The 25,993-nt window shown below is 37.0% G+C and overlaps 1 protein-coding gene across 4 annotated transcripts in view; it reads left to right on the plus strand.

Annotated features, from left to right (window-relative positions):
* The window catches only part of SPAG6 (sperm associated antigen 6), a 66,158-nt gene that overhangs the window by 26,719 nt on the left and 13,446 nt on the right, over positions 1-25,993 (plus strand). For all 4 annotated transcript variants that reach the window (XM_050804056.1, XM_050804059.1, XM_050804058.1 and 1 more), the window contains exons 5-8: positions 14,963-15,168; positions 16,023-16,196; positions 17,364-17,516; positions 19,931-20,122. In XM_050804056.1, coding sequence (XP_050660013.1) covers positions 14,963-15,168; positions 16,023-16,196; positions 17,364-17,516; positions 19,931-20,122 — 725 coding nt within the window. The remainder of the gene's footprint in view (positions 1-14,962; positions 15,169-16,022; positions 16,197-17,363; positions 17,517-19,930; positions 20,123-25,993) is intronic.

Consider the following 25,993-nt stretch of genomic DNA (forward strand, 5'->3'; position numbering starts at 1 on the left):
TATGTGAAAGTCTTGCCAGATACCTCTGTTTCTAATCTCTGTTGGCTGCTTTCCACCTGGTTGACTCTTCCTTCTCTTGTGGACCTGATTTCTGTCCAGCTCTGTGGCAGTTGAGAGATGAACTTGCTGCGCCAGAGATGAGCAGTGCTTGCAGGGGCTGGCTGATGTGGACATGACGGAAACATTGAGTCGATTGTATCCTCTTTACTAGATAGATAATGTAAGCAAGGTCTCAAGATGAGCTGGCAGCCCGATTGTTTTCTATCTTATATCAAATGATTAAATGATAAAATGAAAAGTTTAAAATTCAGAATTTTTGTGAATATTCTTCTCATGCCACCCATGTACAAATATCAATAGCTTAAATGTGCGGAACAGGCTTAGGAAGCAGCAATTAATTAAAAAATCTCACCTACTTATTTACGGTGAGAACACAAAATCTAGTCTTAGCAATTTTCAAAGTAATTAACTTTTAAAAAACCCAAATATTCGTGACAAATATCAGAGATAACAGCTAAGGACTTTGGTTTTTCTTAGAGGGAGAATGGATGGGGAGAAGGGACTAGAGCCTGGTAATTAAAAATTGTTTTAAAGGCCTGCAGACAGCCATCTTTACTGACGCCTATAGATTTCGGTTGGTTCCAGTAACATATTTTGCTGCTTTATCTTTCTTTTTTTTTCTATTGTGGGGGTTGAGGAACACAAACATAGAGGCAAATGAGGTATGTGGGATAACATATATTATATATTTCATTTATTTTTATCCTAACACTTATTTTCACAAATATATTTGTATTTTTTTAGGTGCTAGTGAAAAAGGTATAAAGTGAAAATAAATATCCCTCTATGTTCTTTGGGCATCGAGAACAAATGTGCTAAACAAAAGAACATTTTAATTAATTATAACCTTGTTTTACTTGGTAGTTACCTAATTGGTTGGTTATTTTTAGGGTTCAGTTTGTGTGGTGCTGGTAAAAAAGTTGTGATTCTTTTGTATTTTTGTTTCTTGTAATTTTTTTTTTTTTTTTTGAGATGGAATCTTGCTCTGTCACCCAGGCTGGAGTGCAGTGGCATGATCTCGGCTCACTGCAAGCTCCACCTCCTGGGTTCACGCCATTCTCCTGCCTCAGCCTCCCGAGTAGCTGGGACTAGAGGTGCCCACCACCACGCCCGGCTAATTTTTTGTATTTTCAGTAGAGACGGGGTTTCACCGTTAGCCAGGACGGTCTTGATCTCCTGACCTTGTGATCCGCCCGCCTCAGCCTCCTGAAGTGCTGGGATTACAGGCTTGAGCCATGTGCCTGGCCCCTCTTGTAATATTTTTAGTTGGGAACTCTTGGCTAATAAAATCTTCTAATTTTTTTTTAACTTAGAATCTGGAGCAACAAAATGTAATATATAAGCTCAGATTCCTAAGTTACTCATGCCTCTAACTTTTTATATGAGGCTAGCAATCCATTTATTTAACAGTGTCATCATCATGGTAATCATCAAAATGTACTTGAGGCATTTATGTCTGTGTTCCCATATCTTTCCAACTGTATAAAGTAAAATAAATTGACTAAGACCTCATGTGTGGGACTTTATAATCTAAGGCAGAAAAATTAATACAGATGAGCATGAAGGTCATCTAGACAAACATTGACACAAGGTACAATACTATATTAAAAAGCATATATAATGCATTGGGTGACTATACATTAGAGTAAATGAAAGATGAATTATAACTGGGCACAGTGGCACGTGCCTGTAATCCTAGTACTTTGGGAGGCTGAGATGGGAGGATCACTTGAGCCCCGGAATTCAAGACCCGTCTGTGAAACATAGTGAAACCCTGTCTGTAAAAATAAAATAAAATAAAAAAAATTCACCAGATGGTGTGGTGTGCACCTGTGGTCTCAACTATTTGGGAGGCTGAAGTGGGAGGATCACTTGAGCCCAGGAGGTTGAGGCTGCAGTGAGCTATGATTGTGCCACTGAACTCCAACCTGGGCAACAGAGCGAGACCCTGTCTCAAAAAAAAAAAAAAAAAAAAAAAGATGAATTACGAGTTACATTTTTTGTACAATGGCAAAAAGAGGAATCTTTACTTTCTCAAGAACTTTGTTACATCCAGATAACAACTGAACAGTCCTTGGCTTAGAAATACAGGAGGAAGTGATACATGCAGTAGTAAGAGGAAGGAAAGTGCTTTGTCCTACAAAATACCTCCTCTACCTGATAACACCTACAATTCTTGTAGTTTAAATCTTTGTTTTTGGCTTTATGCAAATACCTGTGGGAGAAATGTCAAGTCTATGTGTGCTGAGTGGATAAAGAGAAGGATATTTTGTATACTGGTGGTTTGGAAATAAATCAAGTTTGAACAATGCACCATGACATGTTTCTCTATTGTTTCTTGAACTTAGTTTGTTTTCCAGTCACTGGCCTGTAAATCTGCCTAATGCATTTTTGATACTGGGGGGAGGAACCCACTTTTATTTACATTTGAATTTCTAGAAATACATGAAGCAAAATGTACTTGATTGAAATTTGAAAGTATTCCAGTTGAGTGTTTTACAAACGTCTACAAGAGAGTTTGCTATTAGAAACTCAGGACTTGGTTAGCATAAGAATTGTACCTTGAGATAAGACATGTTCATCATCTTATTTTCCCATAGATTTTTAAATCCACAGTCTACAGGAAAATAGGAGCTGTATTTTCATCATGTTAGCTGACTGATTTTGCACAGTTAATTTTTGGAGCTTGGTTTGCTCTTATCAGGGTTTTAGATGAATGAACCAGTTTGCTCTAAAAGTGTGGAATAAGTTAATTGCCTCAAAGAATTTTCTTTTTTCTTTTTTTTGAGACGGAGTTTTGCTCTTGTTGCCCAGGCTGGAGTGCAATGGCGCCGTCTCAGCAACTTCCGCCCCCCTGGGTTCAAGCGATTCTCCTGCCTCAGCCTCCCGAGTAGCTGGGATTACAGGCGCCCACCACTACGCCTGGCTAATTTTTGCATTTTTAGTAGAGACGGGTTTTCACCATGTTGGCCAGGCTCGTCTTGAACTCCTGACATTGTGATCTGCCCTCCTCGGCCTCCCAAAGTCCTGGGATTATAGGTGTGAGCCACCATGCCCCGCCACCTCAAAGGATTTTCAAAGATAGGACCTCTAGCGTTTTTGGTGTCACTGTGCTATAACTAGCCATAGACCATTTCTCTAGATCCCCTTTGATCCCACACTACAGTGTTAGCAGTATGGTAGCCTCTATTCACCTGGGACTTTTGCACACTTGAACTGAGGCTAGTGCACATTAAGGAGCTACATTTTTTATTTTATTGCCATTTAATTAATGTAAAATTAAAAATTGATACTCAACTTATTTAAAAATTTGTAGGTATAATTGGAGCAACTTAGATATGTGAATCTACCTTTTCAACTGTAAACTTTTTGAAATTTAAATACTTACTGAGCATTTCTGATGGAAATGTAGTGGCTGAATTGAGAAATGCTGTAAGTGCAACATACACCCTAGATTCCAAGGCTTAGTGTGAAAAAATGTAAAATATCTCACTAAATGTTTAAAACATTGATTGCATATTGAAATTATATTTCAGATATATTGTGTTAAAGTATATTAAAACTATTTTCACCTATTTCTTTTTACCTTTAAAGTGTGGCTAATTTTGAGTTTTAAATTACGTTATGTGGATAACATTTCTATTGGATAGCACATGAAATTATTGTGTCTATGCTTTGTAGATACTTGTTAAAAGGCAATGTGCTGGTAATCCTGTGGTCTTAAAAAGACGTGTGTTATTTTTGTTTATACATACATGTATACAAACATACATGTATACAAGTATACATACATGCATGTGTGTATACTTGTGGACATGTGTGTATGTGTGTGTATGACTGTAGTAGCCAGCCTCCCAGATCATATGTCCTGGTTTTCAGACCCTTGTTTAGACTTCTCCTGCATTATACCAGGGCTGGTCTGTGTGACCAGCAGAAGTCATGGTATGTCACTTCCTGAGAGCAGGTTATAAAAGATAAGAGGCCAGGCACAGTGGCTTATGCCTATAGTCCCAGCACTTTGAGAGGCCAAGGTGGGAGGATTGCCTAAGGCTGGGAGTTTGAGACCAGCCTGGGCAACATAGCGAGATCTCATCTCCAAAAAAAAAAAAAACAAAAAACAAAAAAATTAACTGAGTGTAGTGGTGTGCAGCTACTTGAGAGGATGAGGAGGGTCACTTGAGCCCAGGAGTTTCCGGCTGCAGTGAGCAATGATGGTGCCACTGCACTCTGTCCTGAGTGAGATCCTGCCTCTGGATAAAAAAAAGAAAAAAAAAAATCAGTGCTTCTGTCTTGGGCACTGTATCTTTCTTGGGCCACTTGCTCTAGGGGAAGCTGGCTACCATGTTATGTGGACACTTAGGCAGCCTATGGAAAGGTCCACATGGTGAAGAACTGAGGTTTCCAGCAGCCAGCAAGGAACGGAGGCTTCCCAGCAATGATGGGATTGAGCTGGAAGCAGATCCTCCCCAAGGTAGGCCTTCAGGTGACTGCCCCAGCTGACAATTGGACAGCAACTTTGTGATTCTGAGCCACAACCACCTAGCTAAGCTGCTCCTGAGTTCCTGACCCACAGAAACTCTGAAATAATAAGTGATGTTGTTTTAAGCTGCTCAGTTTGGGGTTGTGTGTTACATGACAATAGATAACTAATATGTAATCTGAATGCAAAAAAGGTTCATTATACTATATAATAGCAAACAACAAAACCAAACCAAACCAAAAATTAATTAAATGTCCTCAAGTGGGAAACTGGTTAAGTAAATGATGGCATATTTGCTCAGTGGGATATTAGGCAACTGTTAAAAATGTTGGGTTAGCTGAATCCTCAGGAATAAAAGTAGCCAGTGGAAACCCATGAGGGTGTGAGAACCACTCAGGGGAGTCACATCAAGCACTGCTGACCAGGGACTACATTTATAAAAACATGACATCAACATATTACCCTCCCAATGTTTTATTTTTATTTCCTCTTTCTGTTTTCTCTCTCCTTTACCTGTTCTAGAGAATCCCATCAGAATACCTGTGGCCTTTTGCTGTCTAGCCTTCTTCATCAGATTGTGCTCCTTGAAGACAGGGACTTCTTACCTAGCACTGGGCTGGAGCAAAGAGTGCATACCATTGAAGTTTGAATAATAACATATGCATTTTCCATGGTTTTTAAACTGTTTTTCTATTATTTATTTTTAAAATTATTTTTGTATATTAATTAAAAGTTGTTATATATTTACAGGGTACAAGTACAGATCTTTGTTTTTTGTTTTTTTGGGTTTTTTTTGAGACAGAGTCTGACTGTCGCCCAGGCTGGAGTGCAGTGGTGCAATCTCAGCTCACTGCAACCTCCGCCTCCTGGGGTCAAGCGATTCACCCACCTCAGCCTCTTGAGTAGCTGAGATTGCAGGTGCATGCCACCACGCCTGGCTAATTTTTGTATTTTTAGTAGAGATGGGGTTTCACCATGTTGGCCAAGTTAGTCTTGAACTCCTGACCTCAGGTGATCTGCCCACTTCGGCCTCCCTAAGTTCTGGGATTACAGGCATGAGCCAGTGCGCCTGGTCATGAGTACAGATTTCTTACATGCATACATCGCATAGTGGTGAAGTCTGGGCAGGTTTTTTTTTTTTTTTTTTTAAGCAAAATGCAAAATTATAGGTAGAGTGAAACCACAACTATGGTTGCAAATGCTATATAAAGCAGGTGGAAAACAAATAAAATAACTTCTAGATTCAAAAAGCATTACTTTGTAAAGATGTAATTCCAATTATTTTAGTTATTTTTTACTTTACCAGGACACTCCAGACCCTCTTGTAGTTTTGAGTTACTCTATTCAGCTTGGTCTCAGCTGTTAAAAGTCTGATGCTAAATTAGTGGTGGGGATGGGAGCTAAAATGACTTCAAATTTCCTCAGCCTATTGTTGTTCAAGGCTATAACCAAGTCTTTTTTTTTTTTTTTTTTTTTTTTTTCTCACTTTCCTTTTGTCTGGTCTCCACTTCTTGACTTTTTCTTACCATGTTTTGAAGCTGCTTTTTACTTGAGTCCTTTGAGAGCAGCCTTACCTCCCAGCTGATTGTAATTTCTTACTAAAGCCCTGTTAACTTCAGATCAATGACTTATTTGACTCACTTGACTTTTTAAAGGAGCCAGAATTATTTTGCCTTTAAAGCAAATGTATGTATTTATGTTAACCCTTAAGCGCTCAAACACTCAATCCATGTGTTAGGGTTAAACTAATTGCTCCGATGATTGGGTGGAGGGAAGCGAGATAGAAATGGTGAGAGTAAAAAAAAAAAAAAAAAAAAAAAAAAGGGTGAGAGTAGGAAAAATGACATTTGTGTGTGTGTGAAAATAAAAATCACTCGAGACTTTTACATAGTAATATGCAAATTCTCCCTTTATGCTTTTCTCACTTCCACCTGCAATTGGAGATGTCAATCTCTCAGCTGAGAATGATAGCTCTAGTGAGTCACTGTTGCCTATGGAGGGATGTTGTCTCGCAGATGTGTCGGTGTAGAACAAAGCTTTTTGTGGTAGTGGCCTCCATGATGCCTGCCTCCTCTTATTCACATCCTTGTGTAGTCCCCTCCCCCATTGCACCAATGCACTATAGCAGAGGCAATGCTATGCCACGTCCAGGCTTAGATTATAAAAGACATTTCAGTCTTCTCTTTTGAATCATTCACTTTGGGGGAAGCCTCATCAAGAGCAGCCTATGTAGAGGCCCATAGGGTGCGGAACTAAAGATTCCCTTTAACCTTCCCACGAGTGTGCCTGGACACACATCCTCAATTGACTGCGGCCCCAGTTGACTTCTTGATTGTAGCCTAGTGATAGGTCTTGAGCCTGAACCTGGCAGCTAAGCCACTCCTAGGTTCTTGACCTACAGAAACTATGAGATAATAAATGTTTGCTGTTTTAAGCTGCTAAATTTGGTGTGATGTTACATAGCAGTAGATAACTAAACCAGTTGTAAACAGCTGGGTTAGACCAAAACCTAAAGAGATTTTTCTTTTCTTTTTTTTTGAGACAGGGTCTTGCTCTGTTGCCTAGGCTGAGTACAGTGGCATGATCACACCTCACTGCAGCCTCTACCTCCTGGGCTCAAGCAATCCTCCCACTTCAGGCTCCTGAGTAGCTGAGACTACAGGCGTGTGCCACCATGTCCAGCTAATTTTTGATTTTTTTTTTTTTTGAGACAGGGTCTCTATATGTTTCCCATGCTAGTCTTGAACCTCTGGATGCAAGCAGTCCTCCCACCTTGGCCTCCCAAAGTGCTGGGACTACAGGAGTGAGGCACTGTGCCTGGCCAACAGATTTCTTTTACTTTGGAAGTGCTATTGCCAAAATCATACTGGAGTTACCAGTAAGTAACCAGCTGTGGTAATTGCAGCAACATATTTGTTATTATAATTTTACCCAATCATGAAAAATTTGGTTGAATGGGATGAGGAATTATTATTAACGTAACATTAATATCATATAAGTGGCAGCCAATTTTAAATGTAGGGTTTTTTTTTTTTTTTTTTTTTTTTTTTTTTTTGAGACAGGGTCTTGCTCTTTTGCCCAGGCTGAAGTGAAGTGATATGATCTTGGCTCACAGAAACTTCTGCCTCCTGGGTTCAAGGGGTCCTTCCACCTCAGCCTCCCAAGTAGCTGGAACTATAGGTGCTTGCCACCATGCCTGGCTAATTTTTGTATTTTTTGTAGAGATGGGGTTTTGCTGTTGCCCAAGCTGGTTTTGAACCCCTGGCTTCAAGCAATCTGCCTGCCTCAGGTTCCCAAAGTGCTAGGATCCCAAAGTGGCGTGAGTCACTGTACCCAGGCAAAATGTAGGGTTTTTTTGTTTTTGTTTTTGTTTTTAACCTGCTTTATTTCAAAAAGCCTTTGAAGTGATATAGCTGTATATTTTTATGGCAAAACCCAGCCCATCTTCAAACTGATAAATAGGGCCACCTAACTGCAAATAAATGATTAATTTATAACTTTCTTGTATTTTTTAATGAAACAAAATATAACTTTTGTAGGGCTTAGAAACAGTTAAAAGCAGTGTTTGAAAAAAATTAAAAAGCAATAAAGTTTAAAGAGATTAGAGTTCCAGAGGAGTTTTTTAATTAGTGTGCTGGATACTTATTTTTTTCTTTTTTCTTTTTGGAGAACCTCTTCATTTTGAATTCTTTTTATGAGTCCTCATGATCACTTGTTTGCTCAAATTCTGTCTCACATCTCCATTATGAGCTGAAAAATTATTCAAGTATCATGTTTAGAGTAATCCTTTCTTATGAGTCAACTTTTAGGTTTTTATTAATTTCTCAGAATTCTCTGAATTTTCTTATGTAACCACAATAGTGGTTTTTCCTCTGTGACCCCAAACATGACTTCAAAACTTAGGAGTAGAAAGAACATCACCTTTCCATGCCCAGAAAGCCCCGCACGGGCTGTTTTAGAGGCTGTAAGATTTAAGCCTGTGGTTGTAATGGGGTGGTTCAGGCTGCAGCAGGCCCACAGAGGGATGTGTTTTATATGGCCAGCACCATGTTGTCTCACACAGTGTTCTAAAAACAAAACGAAACAAAAAGGCCTGACAACAGTAGGCCTATATCTATATTCCTACATGGCGACACTGGGCTGAAACTCAGAAACTGCTGCCCCTTGTAGATGGTACCTAGACTTTTGCACTTCACTACTGCTCTGCCGTTCCCTGACCTTATTTTTATTTTTTATTTTTTATTTTTTTATTTATTTTATTTTATTTTATTTTTTTTTGAGACGGAGTCTCGCTCTGTAGCCCAGGCTGGAGTGCAGTGGCCGGATCTCAGCTCACTGCAAGCTCCGCCTCCCGGGTTCACGCCATTCTCTGGCCTCAGCCTCCCGAGTAGCTGGGACTACAGGCGCTGCCACCTCGCCCGGCTATTTTTTGTATTTCTTAGTAGAGACGGGGTTTCACCGTGTTAGCCAGGATGGTCTTGATCTCCTGACCTCGTGATCCGCCCATCTCGGCCTCCCAAAGTGCTGGGATTACAGGCTTGAGCCACCGCGCCCGGCCTTTTATTTTTATTTTTAAGCATCCTCTGGCTTCATTTATTTATTATAGTTACTTTCCCGGGCCCTGTGGGCATTTGCATTGACCACTTCTGATCTAAACAGACAACTAGCCATGACGTAATTGAGAGAGGTTGGAGGCACTGAGGCACTGTTAAAGCAAGATTACTTTTGTCTGATTTACCTAGTAACAACCATACTTATGCTATGCTAAGGGACATTCCTGTCTGCCCTCTTCCCTTCCAGTCAACATGGAGTCATTTCTAATGTTCCACTCATGCAGCTTTAGATTGTACTAATCTTATGAATGTTGTTGATCTTAAAAGTCCTCCTTTTAATTTACGTTCTCTTTTTGTTTTAAACTTAAACCTAAAGTCATACTGAGGTTTTTGATTATTCTAAGTTGAAGATTTTGATCCACTTAAATTGTAACACTTCTCGTGCCTGTTACTGACAGATCACCGCAAGCTTAGAAAACAAACAAACCAAAAACCCAGATTCCAAGAGCAGCACAGAATGAAATTCTTAAGAAAATGCAACTGTGTGAGAAGCAAAGTCTTGTCACCCCAAGTTTTTATATGTTATTACTGATCAAAAAATGGTATGCACATAACCCTCATAAATGTTGTTGGAAATAATTATGGAAAAACAGAGGGAGGCAGAGAAGTGTGAAAAGATGACACTTCCCTCTCCCTTGTCACAGCACCACAGAGGAGGCTGCCTCAGTTTCTTCACTCAAAATGAGCTATTCCTCAGCCAAATAAAACTAGTTATTCCTTTATTAAAAACAACTGATCATCAAATTTGGCGACTGTACATTTTTGTCTACATATATGCAATAAACAACTTTAATTATTATTTGTGAATAATGAAGGTGCTATTGGATAGTTTCCTCTGACAGTTTGCATTAAAAAAAAAAAAAAGTTTAGTTAAACTATTGTGGAAAACAGTGTGGCGATTCCTCAAGGATCTAGAACTAGAAATACCATTTGACCCAGCCATCCCATTACTGGGGATATATCCAAAGGATTATAAGGCATGCTGCTATAAAGACACATGCACACTTATGTTTATTGCGGCACTATTCACAATAGCAAAGACTTGGAATCAACCCAAATGTCCATCAGTGACAGATTGGATTAAGAAAATGTGGCACATATACACCATGGACTACTATGCAGCCATAAAAAAGGATGAGTTCATGTCCTTTGTAGGGACATGGATACAGCTGGAAACCATCATTCTCAGCAAACTATTGCAAGAACAGAAAACCAAATACCACATCTTCTCACTCATAGGTGGGAACTGAACAATGAGATCACTTGGACACAGGAAGGGGAACATCACACACTGGGTCCTATTGTGGGGAGGGGGGAGGGGGGAGGGATAGCAATAGGAGATATACCTAATGTAAATGACCAGTTAATGGGTGCAGCACACCAACATGGCACGTGTATACATATGTAACAAACCTGCACGTTGTGCACATGTACCCTAGAACTTAAAGTATATATATATATATAAAAAGGTTAAAAGTAAATAACCCCTAATGTTTTAAGAATGTAATATTTTAACTTTAATAAGGGTATGAATTAAGGCAGCAGGGTAAGGGTGAAAAAGTAAATGAATATTATTTCTAGTATATACTATTAATTCTTTCAAGAAGAAGAATTATACACTCTTTTCATATAATTTATTTAAAAAAATAGTGATAGAGGCAGGATGAACTAGCCTGTTGGATGTGTGATATGTATGATGTGTATTATTTAGGTGTGCCTTATTAAAGAGGACATACATTCTACCATCTTTTAAAATAAAAAACTTTCAGCTGTATTAAAAAATAAGCTAAAAATTTTATATTTGTTTTTTCTTTGTAATAATGATGCTAGTACAGTTAGGCCCAGCAGTAGCTATATGTATGGGTGAGAGACATGCTTGTATTTATTTTTTAAAAAATCACATTGAAGAAAATTTGGCAAACAGAGAAAAAATATACTACCCATAGTACCATCAACCCAGTATAAATGCTGTTAGCATGTTGGTATAACATGTAGCCTTTTCTCTTTGCATTTTTAGACACAGTTATAACCACTTTTTAATCTTGTTTGTTATGTAACAGTATAGGATATGTCACATGCTATTGTATAATGGAAGATATAAACATTTTTTGAAGATTTACTTAAAATTTGAAATGAGGCAATGATATTTTCAGGGACTGAAGATAAATTTCTTGGCTGACTGCTTTTTTTGGTCAACCTTTTATGAGCATCTAAGTCAGTACACATCAATCTTTGATTTCATAAGTGTGATAATTGAACATCTAAAAACTCATTTCCACTTTTGAGTTTAAAATGAACTTCATGAGATTTCTCCTATGGGAAGTGATTTTTAGGTGTGTGAAGTTTTGTATGTGTTTTGGTTGCTGCTGGGTTTTTTTGAGTAGAAAATACAGAAAAAACTGGGCACAGTGGCTCATGCCTGTAATCCCAGCACTTTAGGAGACCAAGGCAGGTGGATCACGAGGTCAGGAGTTCAAGACCAGCCTGGCCAAGATGGCAAAACCCTGTCTCCACTAAAAATACAAAAAATTAGCTGGGCATGGTGGCAGGTGCCTGTAATCCCAGCTACTCAAGAGGCTGAGGCAGAGAATTGCTTGAACCCAGGAGGTGGAGGTTGCAGTGAGCCAAGATCGCACCACTGCATTCCAGCCTGGGCAACAGAGCAAGACTCCATCTCAAAAAAAAAAAAAAAAAAAGAAAGAAAGAAAGAAAATACAGAAAAAAAGAAAAGAGGAGAAGGAAGGAAGGTTGGAAGCACTTCCTGAAATGATACTTTTGTATACATTTTCCCTGAACACTCCACAGACCTGATTCCTGGCTGTGTTCTATACTTGTAGTGGCCTCTTCATGTATTCACTCTGAGCAGGATTTTCTAGAACGGAACAATGTTTTTATTCCCCTTCCCCAAGATCTAGCCAAGTGTGCAGCACATAGTAAGCACTTAACGAGCACTCAGTGAGTGAAAGAGGAGAGAAAACCATGTACAGACACCAAGCATAAGAGAGGAAGGAATTATATCAGGATGTTTTTAGCTGTAAGTTGTAGAATGTAAACTACAAGTGGCTTAAGCAATAAGGACATTTTTTAAATTCACATGACACGAAGTTCAGAGTAAGGGCAGTTCCAAAGCTGGTTTTGCAGCTGAACAGTGTCATGGAGTACCTGGATGTTTTTCATTTTTGTACTCAGCCATCCTCAGCATATTGGTGATTTCTTCCATTATAGTTGCAAGATGGATGTAGGAGTTCCAGATGTTATTTGCAGACATGACCATATCCAACAAAGAAGAGATGGTGTTTTCTGCTGTGTATCTCAGTTTTTACAGAGCTTTCACAGTTGCTTCCGACTGACTTCTGCTTAGGTCTAGGATTTGCTCACAAGCCTCTGCCCTAGCTGACGATGGCTATTGGGTAGACGCCAACAGTGGCTGGCATAGAAACATCACAGGAAACAATAATGGGAAAAAGAGTAGTGACAGAGGCAGAGTGAAATAGCCTGTTGGATGTGTAATATGTAGAGTCTACATTATTTAGGCCTATTGTATTATTTCCTGTATATACATTCACTGTCTGATATTTAATATTAACATATGTTTGAAGCTAGGAGAACAATACTTCTAAGCAAAAAGTGTGCTACTCAAGAGCAGTAGAACCATATACATTTGGGGATGTAAACTATATGAAATTGCAAGTACAAAATTGCTAGGCCCACTTTAGGTCCTTGGAAACTTCATTACCTTCATGGCAAATCTTTTTCCACTGCCATCCTTGCACATTTAACATTGCTACTCTGGAGAGAATAGAAAACTTGGGTAACAAGTTAGAAGAACAGAATTTGCTTTCTTATTAACATTATGTTATTCTAAGGAAGGAAGATATTGCACTCAAGAATTACTCAAGGAGCAAGTCAAATGAATGGGAATTATAAAGGTAGATAATAGATGTTTTTTAAAAAGCATCTTGAGTTTTTAATAGTACTTTTAAACAGTTGTAGTTTGCTACATATTCTTTACTCCTATAAACTGCGTATAAAAGTGAAAATATATCAAAACAAAATATTCAGCCCATTATATATATATTCCAGGTGTTCTTAAATAGGAACGTATAAATTATTACTGTATGACACCTGTACAATTTGGATTGAGTTGAATTCTTAAGCAGAATGTTAATTACCAGAAAATGAGTATTTTATTTAGAAATTATATGTAATATAACATTTTATATTTTTTTCCCATTTCCTTTGGATGGGTGTGGGGGTGTGGTGTGGGAAGAGAAATAGTGATCACCTATGTCACCTGCTGTCTTCATGGTCTTCAGTCTATTGCAGTAGCATCCCAGAGGCTGTTTCTGAGGAACCTGTTACATTGCTAGATTGATACTGCAGTCTGTTGGCTATTGTCTTCTTTTTTAAAAACAAAGCAAAACAAAACATATTCCTCTCATCTACCTCTCGTTCTTGAGATTACTTAAGAACTTCCCATAGTATACTAGCTTTTACACCAAATTTTAAAAATTGAAAGATACCTTTGCCAATGAATGTAGTGTTAATTTGCAGAAGTGTGTCATTGGCATCGAGTTGAATGAGCCTGTCACTTAATAGCCCTCCATTAATACTTGTTTAATGAAAGAATGAATGAACTGTTTATACAATATTGGGACTTCTAAGATAATTATGATAATTTAAGGGAAGCAAATATTGGACACTAACCTGTATTTGCTAACATTTTCTTTTAGAAGATGTGATATTACCAATACTTTGAAAAATCAAACACTGTATTATCTTCAAATTAAATACTTTAAGTGATATGCTAAATAGAGCTTTTAGCTTGACAGTTAAGACATTTATATATAACTAAGGCACTACACATCTGGGAAAATAAGAACATATTTTGAAAGGAAGAGATTCCAGAAATGGGTGTCTGTGATTCAGTAAGAGGGGCCATGAATACAATGTGAGTAGTATCTGTAACTGCATGTGGTGCTTTATGCTTCTCAAACGGCAGTTTTTCCATGATATTATATGGGTCTGCTTGCCTGTCTCCCATTATCTGTAATTTAAAATGTGCTATTTTTGTAAGCTATTATTCTTGGACATACAAGTAAATCAACATGTATATTCAAAAGATATGTACTTGATTTCTGACAAGAGTAAGATAAATTTATTATTGTATCTAAACATTAACATTTATATACAAAAGTTTATTGATTAGTAGTAGATCTCATTTTTGAAAGTATTTTTACATGTACAATGAAAAGGCAGCTTTCTATTTTGTATGAAAGTTTTAAAAAATCTTTTAAAAGTACTACAAGATAAAAGGAATCTAAAAATTGACATTATTGGCACAAGATTCATGTTAATGTTTACTCACGTAAATAGCACAAAATATTGCCTAATTAGTGTGGTTGGTAAATTTTTGGTACTTAAATTTTCTCTGTTATTGTAAACCATGCATAAAATGCTTGTCTATTGAGAAGTGCAGAATTGTCAGAGCTTAAACAGCTGACATCTGCTTACTCTCTTAAAAAAAAAAAAAAAAAAAAAAAAAAAAAAAAAAATAACAAGCCATTTCAGCCTAATCTACCTCAAATGTGTTCATGTAAATGGAGGTCCATCTATTGACCTGTATTCTTTTCAGCTCAGGATTGGTCCACATGGTTTATGAAACCAGGAAGCCTGATTTGAAATGCAGATGTCGAGAGAGTGAAGTACACCCTCCCCTTTTTTCTTTGCTGTATCTGTCAGGGTGAAAAATGGCTTGCACAAGGGTCAGTCACCCATACTCACTTAATTACTTTTCTTGGACCCACAGAACTGTCACAAGCTGTGGTGGATGCGGGAGCTGTTCCTCTTTTAGTACTCTGTATCCAGGAGCCAGAAATTGCTTTGAAAAGGATTGCTGCTTCCGCCCTCAGTGATATTGCAAAGCATTCTCCAGAGTTAGCACAGACAGTAGTGGATGCAGGAGCTGTTGCTCACTTAGCCCAGATGCTCCTGAACCCTGATGCTAAATTGAAGGTATTTCAAAATAAGGTTGAAAAGCATATCAGCCTTTTTATAATGTAAGAAAATGGAAATGCGTACACGTGAATATTTTGCATCTAAAAATAATTAGTAAATTATCATTGAAAACAGATATGAATATATTATGTATTTGGTCTCTTAATATGTGAAAATAATACCATAAGGATTAGATAACAAAGATGTGATTGGGGAAACTATGTATAAGATCAGAAGTAACAACAGTGTTAACATTAATAATTAAAATACAGAATCACATAATGATTAAATCTTTGGTTTGGAAAAGATCTAAAGATTTTTTAACCCTCCACCATAATATTGTTTCTTATGGAAATTGCCGTATTTATCTTAGCCTGTTTTATAGCTTTCTAAAATCTGATTTTTAGTCAACAGTCACCAATTATACTTTTATATTCTAATAGTTACACCCTATAATGTTTTAAAATTGTTAATGTTAACTAAGCAATGGAACATTCTTTGAAATTGTATCAGCATCATGTCAAAGATATTGTTCTGCTTGATGATTTTTGTACTAAATGATCACATTGCTCATAAATTAGCAATTTCAGTATTGCATAATTAAGAAATGGTATTCATCCAGAGGTCATGTTATTTAATCATCTGTAATAGAGTTTCAAAATATTAAGAACTAATTTGGAAATTAGGAATTTTTAAAACTTGGGTATAAGACTAGAATGTGAATGTCTCAAGACTAAGAAGTCTTAGGTTGTTTAGGCATGTATATTTTTTTCCCTTTATAAAAGAATTTGAATATATATAAAACTGTTTAAATCTGAACTCTGTAGTGGATGCTATATAGTGTTTTGTTTTGTTTTGTTTTTGCTTCACAGCATCAGATCCTTTCAGCTCTCAGTCAGGTTTCGAAACATTCCGTGGATCTGGCAGAAATGGTTGTTGAAGCAGAGATTTTTCCAGTTGTACTTACCTGTCTGAAGGACAAGGATGAATACGTGAAGAAAAATGCTTCTACTTTAATTAGAGAGATTGCAAAACATACACCCGAGGTGAAAAGAAACTTCAAGCCACAATAATATGTAATAGTTTTAGTTTTTAAATAAAACATCAATTTGTTTATAGGGCCTAAGGGTTGTGGCACATGATCTAGATGGGTTGGGATTTCTTGTCTTCTGCACTGCTGATGTTTTGGACTGGGTAGTTCCTTGTTGTGGGGGGCTGGTCCTGCACATTGTAGGATGGATGTTTAGCAGGATCCCTGGCCTCTGCACACTAGATGCCAAAAGCACCCTTCCCCCACAAGTGGTGACAATAAAAAATGTCTCCATACTTTGCCGTATGTTCCTCAGGGAGCAAAATTGCCACCGGTCGAGAACACTGGGTTATATTAGCTGAGTTTGAGCTTGAAATCTGTTTTTAGTCATTTCAAACTTTCCATTTCTAGATTGTGAGGACTATGGAACTTTGCCATCCTTACCATTTTATGTCAGCTGGGAGTAGTGAGAACACTATTATAGCTCCAGGTTGGGAGAAATCACAAAGGTCCCCTGGCCTACTGTTACCACTCCAGTAGCTGCTCTTACGTGGTGATTTCCTGCTCTGAGTTCTAGATGGGAAAGAAAGAGAGAAAGCAGGCCTGTATTGATTCTGAAGTATCTTTTTTCTGTGTATATTTTGACTAACCAATTTTTATTTCATTAAACTTTAAGTCCTCATTCTTTATTTCATCTAACATCTTTATTTGATTGAGATTTTTCAAAATTAAAGTGCACTCAGCTAGTAATCATTACTAGCAAGGGAGAAATAATTAGGTTAGAATATTTCAAGTCTGACATTGTCTTTCAGCATTCAGTGATTAATCTGCTTCATACTCACCCATTGTGATTGGGGGTTTCAGTAGTTAGTTATGAACTAGCCCTAGGCTTAGAGTCTAGGTGAGGAATTTTGACATCCATTATAATTGGGATAAAAGTTGTGCCATTGATGCATGAAAAATTGAACCACAGAATAAAGCTTCTCACAGTGAGTGTATTTGTGCATTTGAACTAGCATGATTAGTGTACTTGTATATTTCTTTAATAAATATAATAATTTCACTAAAGGATAATTCAATTTCACCAGTTGGTTTTAGGTACTAAATAGAGTGTGGCAATATTAAACTGATTTAAAGACCATTGTACGGTCCTGGTGATCTAACTCTTGTTCCCATCTCTTAGCTTTCACAGCTGGTAGTTAACGCAGGAGGGGTTGCTGCCGTGATTGACTGCATTGGGTCCTGCAAAGGGAACACACGGCTGCCTGGCATCATGATGCTTGGTTACGTAGCAGCTCATTCTGAGAACCTAGCAATGGCGGTCATCATTTCTAAGGTTTGTTCTTGCTTCATTTTCCTCTAGTTGCAGTAAGAAATTCTAAGAGAGAACCACAGATTAATGTTCTTCCACAGAATGCAAGATATAACTGACTGGAGCAAAAAACTTTTGATTGTTTCAATGCTTATTAGCAAGTTTTATTAGCAAGGTTATGGGAAGTTTAAAGTTTTACTCAGTGTTTCTGAGTAAACAGAATATCAACTTTTTTGAGCATTAGTATTATCTATATTTAAATATTATTTGTGCCTTGAAGGATTAATTGTACATATCTACAAACATGTAAATCTTACCTTGGTTAGAAACACCTATTTGTAAATGCCATGCCCAGTAGTCATTTTCAGTATTCTGGGAGGTCTATATACCCCTCCATTTCCTGCCACCTGAGTGGGAGATGACAATGGCTTGGACATCCCTTTTTATCCACTTTCTCTTCTTCAGCTTTTACGAACTATTTCTCTTCTTAGATTTAGACAATTCAGAGCACGTGTCAGATAGCAGTGTTTTTGTTTCCATGCTCTAGGGATTTTGCTTTATCTCAGTTCACAACTTTGTAAGAACCCCTCATCTAGTGCAGCCCTGGCACATAGTAGGTGCTTATGAAATGTGTGCTAATGAATAAATATTGATCTCTGGACGAATGCTTCAAAGCCTGTGGGCTTACAGTGTGTGTGGTGACCCTCTGGGCCGTGGGTTTCTTATCAGCATAGAAAACCTGCTGCTGTATGTTAAACAGAAATGTGGATTTTTTTTTATCCCTTATTAATCCTCAGAATAAAAAGGAGCCTCAGATCTTTATTTTCTACCTATTTCATGGTAATTCTTTGCTTTACTCCCTTTTATCCTGCTCTTTTCCTTTTGTTCTTCTATTACCACAGACTATGATAGTGACTAGAGCAATGGTGGTGCTTTCTGAAGGGTCACAGTAAGGATGTTACTAGGATTTTGATCCTTGGTTCTTTTGTGGATAGTCATGAAGCTTATGCATGGGAAGAATGATGAAAGAAGAAGCAATTGCTGTTGCTTCCCATATGTCTTCCTGAAACTAACCAGGAAGCTCTCCCCTTCTTTGGTTTAAGGTTACTGCTGGCCTTTCCCACCTGGTTTGTTTTTCAGATAGAGATCAAGGTGTTGCTTGCTGAAACTCCAGCAGTTTCAGGCAAGCCACATAGTATGGTAGCACTCTCTCCTTTTCCTGTGTGGTATTATAAAGACTAGCAATAATACCTTACATTTAAATAGTAATTTTAAAGCAAATTTTCATTCCTTATCTTATTTGTTATTCATAACAACTGAGGCCAAAAAGTCAGAGCTTTGGGGATGGAGTAGAGGCACTGTCTCCTTTTCCTCCTGCTTCTTCAGTCTTGTTACATCCTGGACATGTGGACTTTCTGGAAAGTTGCTTCATTCTGGAGACAGGTCTGACCTTTAATATTGGCAGACATACATTTTTAGTTGTAGGAAAGAAGCCAATGAAGAAATATAGCTGATCTCTTCAGGAAATTGGTCTTAATAACCAAATTAAAAAGCAAAGAATAAAAGTATATATGATGATTCTGGCCTTTGCTATGGTAGCATAACCATGGGATCTTTTTTTGTGGTACTAAATTTAAGGTGATTACCATAATCTCAAATTAGTGAGCAAATCACACCTATACAGAATTTGGAATTAGAATTTGATTTTTTAAAATTGTTCCTTGGGTATACAAAATGTAATATATTTGAGGCTCTTTAGTTAATTCTGTTTTTATTATTTAGATAAAGTTGAAGCCTAAGATGCGAAATGTAAGCATGAGCTGTGTAACAAAAGTAATCATTGTTGTTTTGACATTCAATCATGTTAAAGTGGAAAGAACTATAATTTAAAAGTTGGCCATAATTGATGGAAAATTATTTATGTACTGTTTCAGGAAAGGTGTTAGTGAATATATTCCATTGACAAGGTACTTAGATAGGATTCTTACTGATTTATTTTATTCTCAGGCTTATTATATCAGGTTTATTATATTTGGTGAAAAGAATTTCTTTGAAGATTCTAAATTAACTTTTTAACAAAGGAAAATAAAAGATTTTAAAATTCTAAACATTTTTAGTTTGTCACAGTAAAATCTGGCTTTGCGTATTTCCTAGTCTGTGATATCTGTTGTTTGGTTAAATACCTCTCTATTTGGGGGATAAAAGCTAGTAGAGAAATTCTTGGTTTAGTTGAATTGTTACAGATAATTAAGGTAATTTAGTTCTAGTCATTTTATTGACTTAAGAAATGACAGCCCCTGTGATGTGCTCATTTATTGAACCGTTTAAGAAAAAAAGGATCAAGGCCGAAATGATTTCTTCTTATGTTTGAGAGACATGGAAGACTCTTTAATCCTGCTGTAGATTCATAACACTTGCTCTTTTGATCCACGCTGCAGGGTGTACCCCAGTTGTCAGTCTGCTTGTCAGAAGAACCAGAAGATCATATTAAGGCTGCAGCTGCTTGGGCCTTAGGACAGATCGGAAGACACACTCCTGAACACGCACGGGCTGTTGCAGTCACAAATACTTTGCCAGTTCTGCTTTCTTTGTACATGTCAACAGAAAGTTCTGAGGATCTCCAAGTAAAAGTAAGTGCTTAATTCTGTTTTATGAAGATTTTGGCTCATTTAAAAAATATGTCATTTAAAATCTCTTTGTTTTCATCATGGACAATATTGTTTTATGAGTCAAGAAATACAAATTTATCAGAATTGACTTCACTCTTCTTTGAAAATGAGTTACCCTGTCTCTAAAAATCAGTGATATATTTTAGAGAAAGTTCTCTGTGGGTACAAAGTTGTTTGTAAAATGAATGGTTATTGCATTCTACATTCCTTTTGACTTATGAAGTAGAAATTGAAGAATAATAGAATTTTTTAGTTTGAATTTGCAAGAGAGACCTCTAGTTCATTTTACTTTTAAAAGTGGAATCCAAAAGAATTTAAGGTACCTTTCAAATGTATCATATGACTAGTCAGCAGGTATTTTTGAACCCGTAATTTGCCTCTTTAATTCCAAGGCCACCTGACCTTTTAATTATATGTCTTGTATTTGTTTCTTTAAAAAATTGTCTGTAAGACTCACTAAATTAAATATTTTTAAATCATGCATTTTAAAAGGCAGACTTTCTGAAATATTACTGACTACTAAAATGATTCACAAAACATGAATATGAAGAAGGATGGATTGTTTAATGATTTTAGAATTTAAAAAAAAGAAATAAAATGTTTTCCAGCATAGTTCCTATTAGGAAAACATGTATGTTTTTGAAAGCAGCTTGTAAAATTGACTTGGATTGAGGGAAGTTCACAGAAAAGACAATAATTTAACAGTAAATTAAATTATATTTACATTTTAATTAAAACAGTAAACTAACAAATAGGAAAACAATTTGGTGAAACTTTAGATGGCATAATGAGATGGGAAGTTTACTTGAACTATACACTTAAGGGACTCTGAAAGTTATGTATAGCAAATTATCTATTTGACTTGTAAATTTTATAAAAGCAAATTTATGTGTATTTGGTCATGTTTGCATATTATTTCTCTACTAATTCCTTGAGGGAAATTGGTTTCTAAGATTTAACATTTTTTTCTCAGTTTTTATAAGGCTTTCTAGACCAACAATAATTTAATAGATTTAGAACTTCCCTCATATGTCTGTCACATGTGTATTCTTTGGCAATGCTTGGTAAAGAGAGAAAGATTGACAATATAAAGTCTTTTCTAGTTTAGCAGGTCTCTTTAACTTTCTGGTGAGAAACCAAAACTCTATTCCCAGCTTTGAGTTGTCCAAGCACAGCTGATATACATGTATACATGTATATAATGTTAGTCTACAGATGTAGTCCTCTTTTGGCTTTGTATTTCTTTAACCCATTATCATTGTTGTTTTTCTGCTCTTCCTTTCCTTCTCCTCTTCCGTCCTCTCCTGCCACCCTCCTGAGTTTCCTCTTAAGGTTTGGAAATAAAGTAAAGGGATATATGAGCTAGAGCATTAATCATTAATAGTGGACTCAGTAGTAAGTTCAGCTTGAGAAGCCCTTGCAAATAGTCCCTTAGGCGAGAGTATGTACTTTTTATATGCTACTACCTTATATAACTTGCTTTTTAATAAATTATTATGATACTATATTGTATGCATATCGTTGGAGAAAAATAAATTTGAAAAGTTCACTTTTTGAAGTAAGATAAATATCATTTTGTTTAACAAGTGGTATTTTTAGGTTAACTAATAGAAATTAACTTCCTTCTGCCTATATTTAGTACAGTATTACTGTCAGGAAATACACTTAGTGGTAAGTTAAAAAGTTACCAATCATTATTCCATCAATAATCTTTTAAAGGCTTCAGGCCCATCCAAATATTTTATTATTGTAGAAATTTGGTCATTCTTTTTTCTTTCCCCACGGTCTCTTGAATTCTATCAGCTGTTATTTTAAAGGGTGTAGAATAAACGTCCATTCAAGCCTGTTCAATTTGACACCATCTCAGTAGGGAAAAGTGTATCCAAGAGTGTCAAGAACTGTCTAATGGTATTTCTCATTTGTTACTCTATGGCAGCTTTCAAATTATAAGCCCATGTTGAAGTTCATTTTGTCCCAAAGGCATGTCAGCTTCTGTAAGCATTCTCTAATTGGTTTCCATGCAGGAGAACCAATGAGCAGTTTTTTGGAATTTCTCTTATGTTTTCTTTGGAGAAATAACTATTCAGAAGACCCTTTGCTCATTTTAAATTGGGTTACTTATCTTTTTATTATTGAATTGTAAGAGTTCTTTGTATATTCTGGGTACAAGTTCTTATAAAATGTATGATTTGCAAATACTTTCTCACATTCTATAGATTTTCTTACTATTTGCTCCCATGTTATTCCAAATCTCTTAATAAAAATGGAGAATAATTTTTTTTCTAATAAGCTTATCTACATGTTTTGAAAATTTTCATTCAAATATATCTTTATTTGTTTGGATTTAGAGGCATCATATTGAAATTTGGCATTGAATCAGCTCATTCTAGTTATAAAACTATGTTTAAGATAGTTATTTAATTATTGTGTTCTTATGGTAATAGTCGTTCCTCCTTCATTTTTTAGCAGCGTTATTGAGCTATAGTTCACATGCCTTACCTTTATCCATTTAGAGTGTACCATTTAATGGTTTTGGGTATATTTACAGAATTGTGAAACCACCACCACTATCTAATTTTAGAATATTTTTATTCCCCACAAAAGAAATGCTACACATTAGTTGTGATTCTGTATCCCCTCTGCCTAGCCCCAGGCAACCATTAATTTACTGTCTCTATGGATTTTCCTCTTTTGGACATGTCATTTAATGGAGTCATACAACATATATAACCTTTTTAGAGATAGGGTTTCTTTCTGTTGCAGACTGGAGTGCAGTGGCATAATCATAACTCATTGCAGCCTTGAACTCCTGGGCCCAAGTGATCCTCCTGCCTTAGGCCCCCAAGTAGCTAAGACTACAAGTGTGTACTGCCACATCTGGCTAATTAATTTTTTCTTTTTTTGGAGAGACAGGGTCTCACTGTGTTGCCCAGGCTGGTCTTAAACTCCTGGCCTCAAACAGTCCCTCCCTTGGCCTCCCAAAGCACTGGGATAAGAGGTGTGAGCCACCACACCTAGCCATGTGCCTGGCTTCTTTACTACTTAGTTGAAGTTTCACAGTTCGTCCATGTTGTGGCATATATCAGTATTTTGTTCCTTTCCATTGCCAATACAATATTCTGTTGTATTAACATGTCACATTTTGTTTATCCATTTACCAGCTGATGGATGTTGGATTATTTCTACTCTTGACTATTATGAGTAATGCTGTTATGAACATTATTGTAACAAGTTTTCATGTGGATGTGTGTTTTCATTTCTCTTGGGTATTTACCCAGGGATGAAATTGCTGGGTCAATGGATAACTCTGTTTAACATCTGGAGAAACTGCCCAACTGTTTTCCAGTGTACTACCAGCAAGGTAGTACATCTTTGCCAACTCTTGTTATTATCTTTATTTTTTATTGTAGCCATCCTAGTGGGTTTGAATTGGTATCTCATTGTGGTTTTGATTTGCATTTGTCAAATGGCTAATGATGTTGAAAATCTTTTCATATGCTTATTGGCTGTTCATACATCTTCTTTAGAGCGATGTCTATTCAGACCCTTTGCTCATTTTAAACTGTGTTATTTATCTTTTTATTATTGAGTTATAAGAGTTCTTTGTATATTCTGGATGCAAGATCTTATCAGATGTATGATTTACAAGTATTTTCTCACATTCTATGGGTTGTCTTATTTTCTTGATGATATTGTCTGCAGCACAAAAGTTTTAAATTTTAATTAAATTCAGTTGATCGATTTTTGTTGTTGTTGCATATGCTTTTTGTGTTGTATCTAAGAAGGCTTTGTCTAACCAAAGGTCATAAAGATTTACTCCTATGTTCCTCTTCATTTTAATAGCTGTTACTCTTTGGACCACAATGCTTTCAGAATAAAAATAACTTTCTGAAAAGAATTTTTTAAAATTTTTAAGAGTTTTTCAAGATAATTGCATTAGCCTGTTCTCACACTGCTGTAAATAACTACCTGAGACTGCGTAATTGATAAAGAAAAGAAGTTTAATTGACTCACAGTTCTGTATGTTGTACAGGAAGCGTGGCTGGGAGGCTTCATGAAACTTACAATCATGGCAGAAGGCAAAGGGGAAATAAGAATGTTTTCACATCATGGAGCAGGAGAGAGGGAGTGAAGGTGGAGGTGCTACACACTTTTAAACAAGCAGATCTCATGAGAACTCTGATATGGTTTGGCTCTGTGTCCCCACCCAAATCTCATTTTGAATTGTACTCCCATAATTCCCATGTGTTGTGGGAGGGACCCAGTGGGAGATAATTTGAATCATGGGGATGGTTTCCCCCATACTGTTCTTGTGGTAGGGATTAAGTCTCATGATATCTGATGGTTTTATCAGGGGTTTCCACTGTTGCATCTTTCTCATTTTCTCTTGCCACTGCCATGTAAGAAGTGCCTTTTGTCTCCTGCCATGATTCTGAGGCCTCCCCAGCCATGTGGAACTGTAACTCCAGTTAAACCTCTTTTTCTTCCCCATGTCGGGTATGTCTTTATCAGCTGCATGAAAAAAGACTAATACAAACTCTACCATGAGACAGCACTAGGGGGAGGGTGCTAAAGCATCAGAAGCCACCCCCATGATCCAATCACCACCCACCAGGCCCCAACACAGAGAGCAGGCCATACTATTGATAAGGTTTACTTTCTAACACTGGGAGCAAGCCACATCAATAATCCATTAAGGAAAGCAACAATGAGTAATTTTTGATATTCTTCCAATTTTCAGTGAAAAGCAGTTTAAATTGTGTTGGTTTCCCATAGTATTGTCAATTTTATTTTGTTAATTGCTATTTTTATGTGTAGTGTTAAGAGGTAAAAAATAGTGTTGTTATGTGGTTTTTCCAATAGCCCGAATCGGGGAGGATACAGTCAGTTTTTAGAAATGATAGAAAAATGAATGAATTTAGAACTGTAGATGCTATGCTAGTTAATAAGGAAACCAGGCTCAAACCCTCAGAATGCCCTCAATATATAGCTCAGGATTCCTTCTCTGACATCATCATATATTGTGTCTAAGGATAAACATTAACTACTAAATGCAGTGACAATTAGCAAAATTTATAATCTGTTATTCATTAGTCCAAGGTAAGATATTACTTGATTTACTGAGTTAGGTAAATAGAAGAGGTTTTTTTTGTTGCTGCTGTTTTTGTTTTTGAGACAGAGTCTCGCTCTGTCACCCAGGCTGGAGTACAGTGGTGCAGTCTTGGCTCACTGAAACCTCCGCCTTCTGGGTTCACGCCATTCTTCTGCCTCAGCCTCCCAAGTAGCTGGGACTACAGGTGCCCGCCACCATGCCCAGCTAATTTTTTGTATTTTTAGTAGAGACGGGGTTTCACCATGTTAGCCAGGATGGTCTCGATCTCCTGACCTCGTGATTCGCCCGCCTCGGCCTCCCAAAGTGCTGGGAATAGACGTGAGCCACCGCACCTGGCTGGGAGAGTTTTTTGGCCCCATAAAATTTCTGTATAATTCATAGTATGGAGTTGTAAGAGCTATTTTATTCTGCTCACAGCCATAAACAACCAATCATAATGAGTATCTTCTAGAAGATAACGAATCTTAAAACCAACATGTGACATGATCTTGTATGTAGAAAATCCTAAGGAATTCACACACACAGACACACACACACGTGCACACACACACACACAAATCATAGAACTAATAAGAGTTCAACAAAGTCATGGGATACAAGATCAATATACAAAAATCAATTGTATTTTCTTTTTTGAGACGGTCTCACTGTGTTGCCCAGGCTGGGCTGCTGCCCAGGCTGGAGTGCACTGGTGCAATCTCAGCTTACTGCAACCTCCA

Source organism: Macaca thibetana, chromosome 9 (assembly GCF_024542745.1).
Source record: "Macaca thibetana thibetana isolate TM-01 chromosome 9, ASM2454274v1, whole genome shotgun sequence".
Classification (NCBI taxonomy): domain Eukaryota; kingdom Metazoa; phylum Chordata; class Mammalia; order Primates; family Cercopithecidae; genus Macaca; species Macaca thibetana.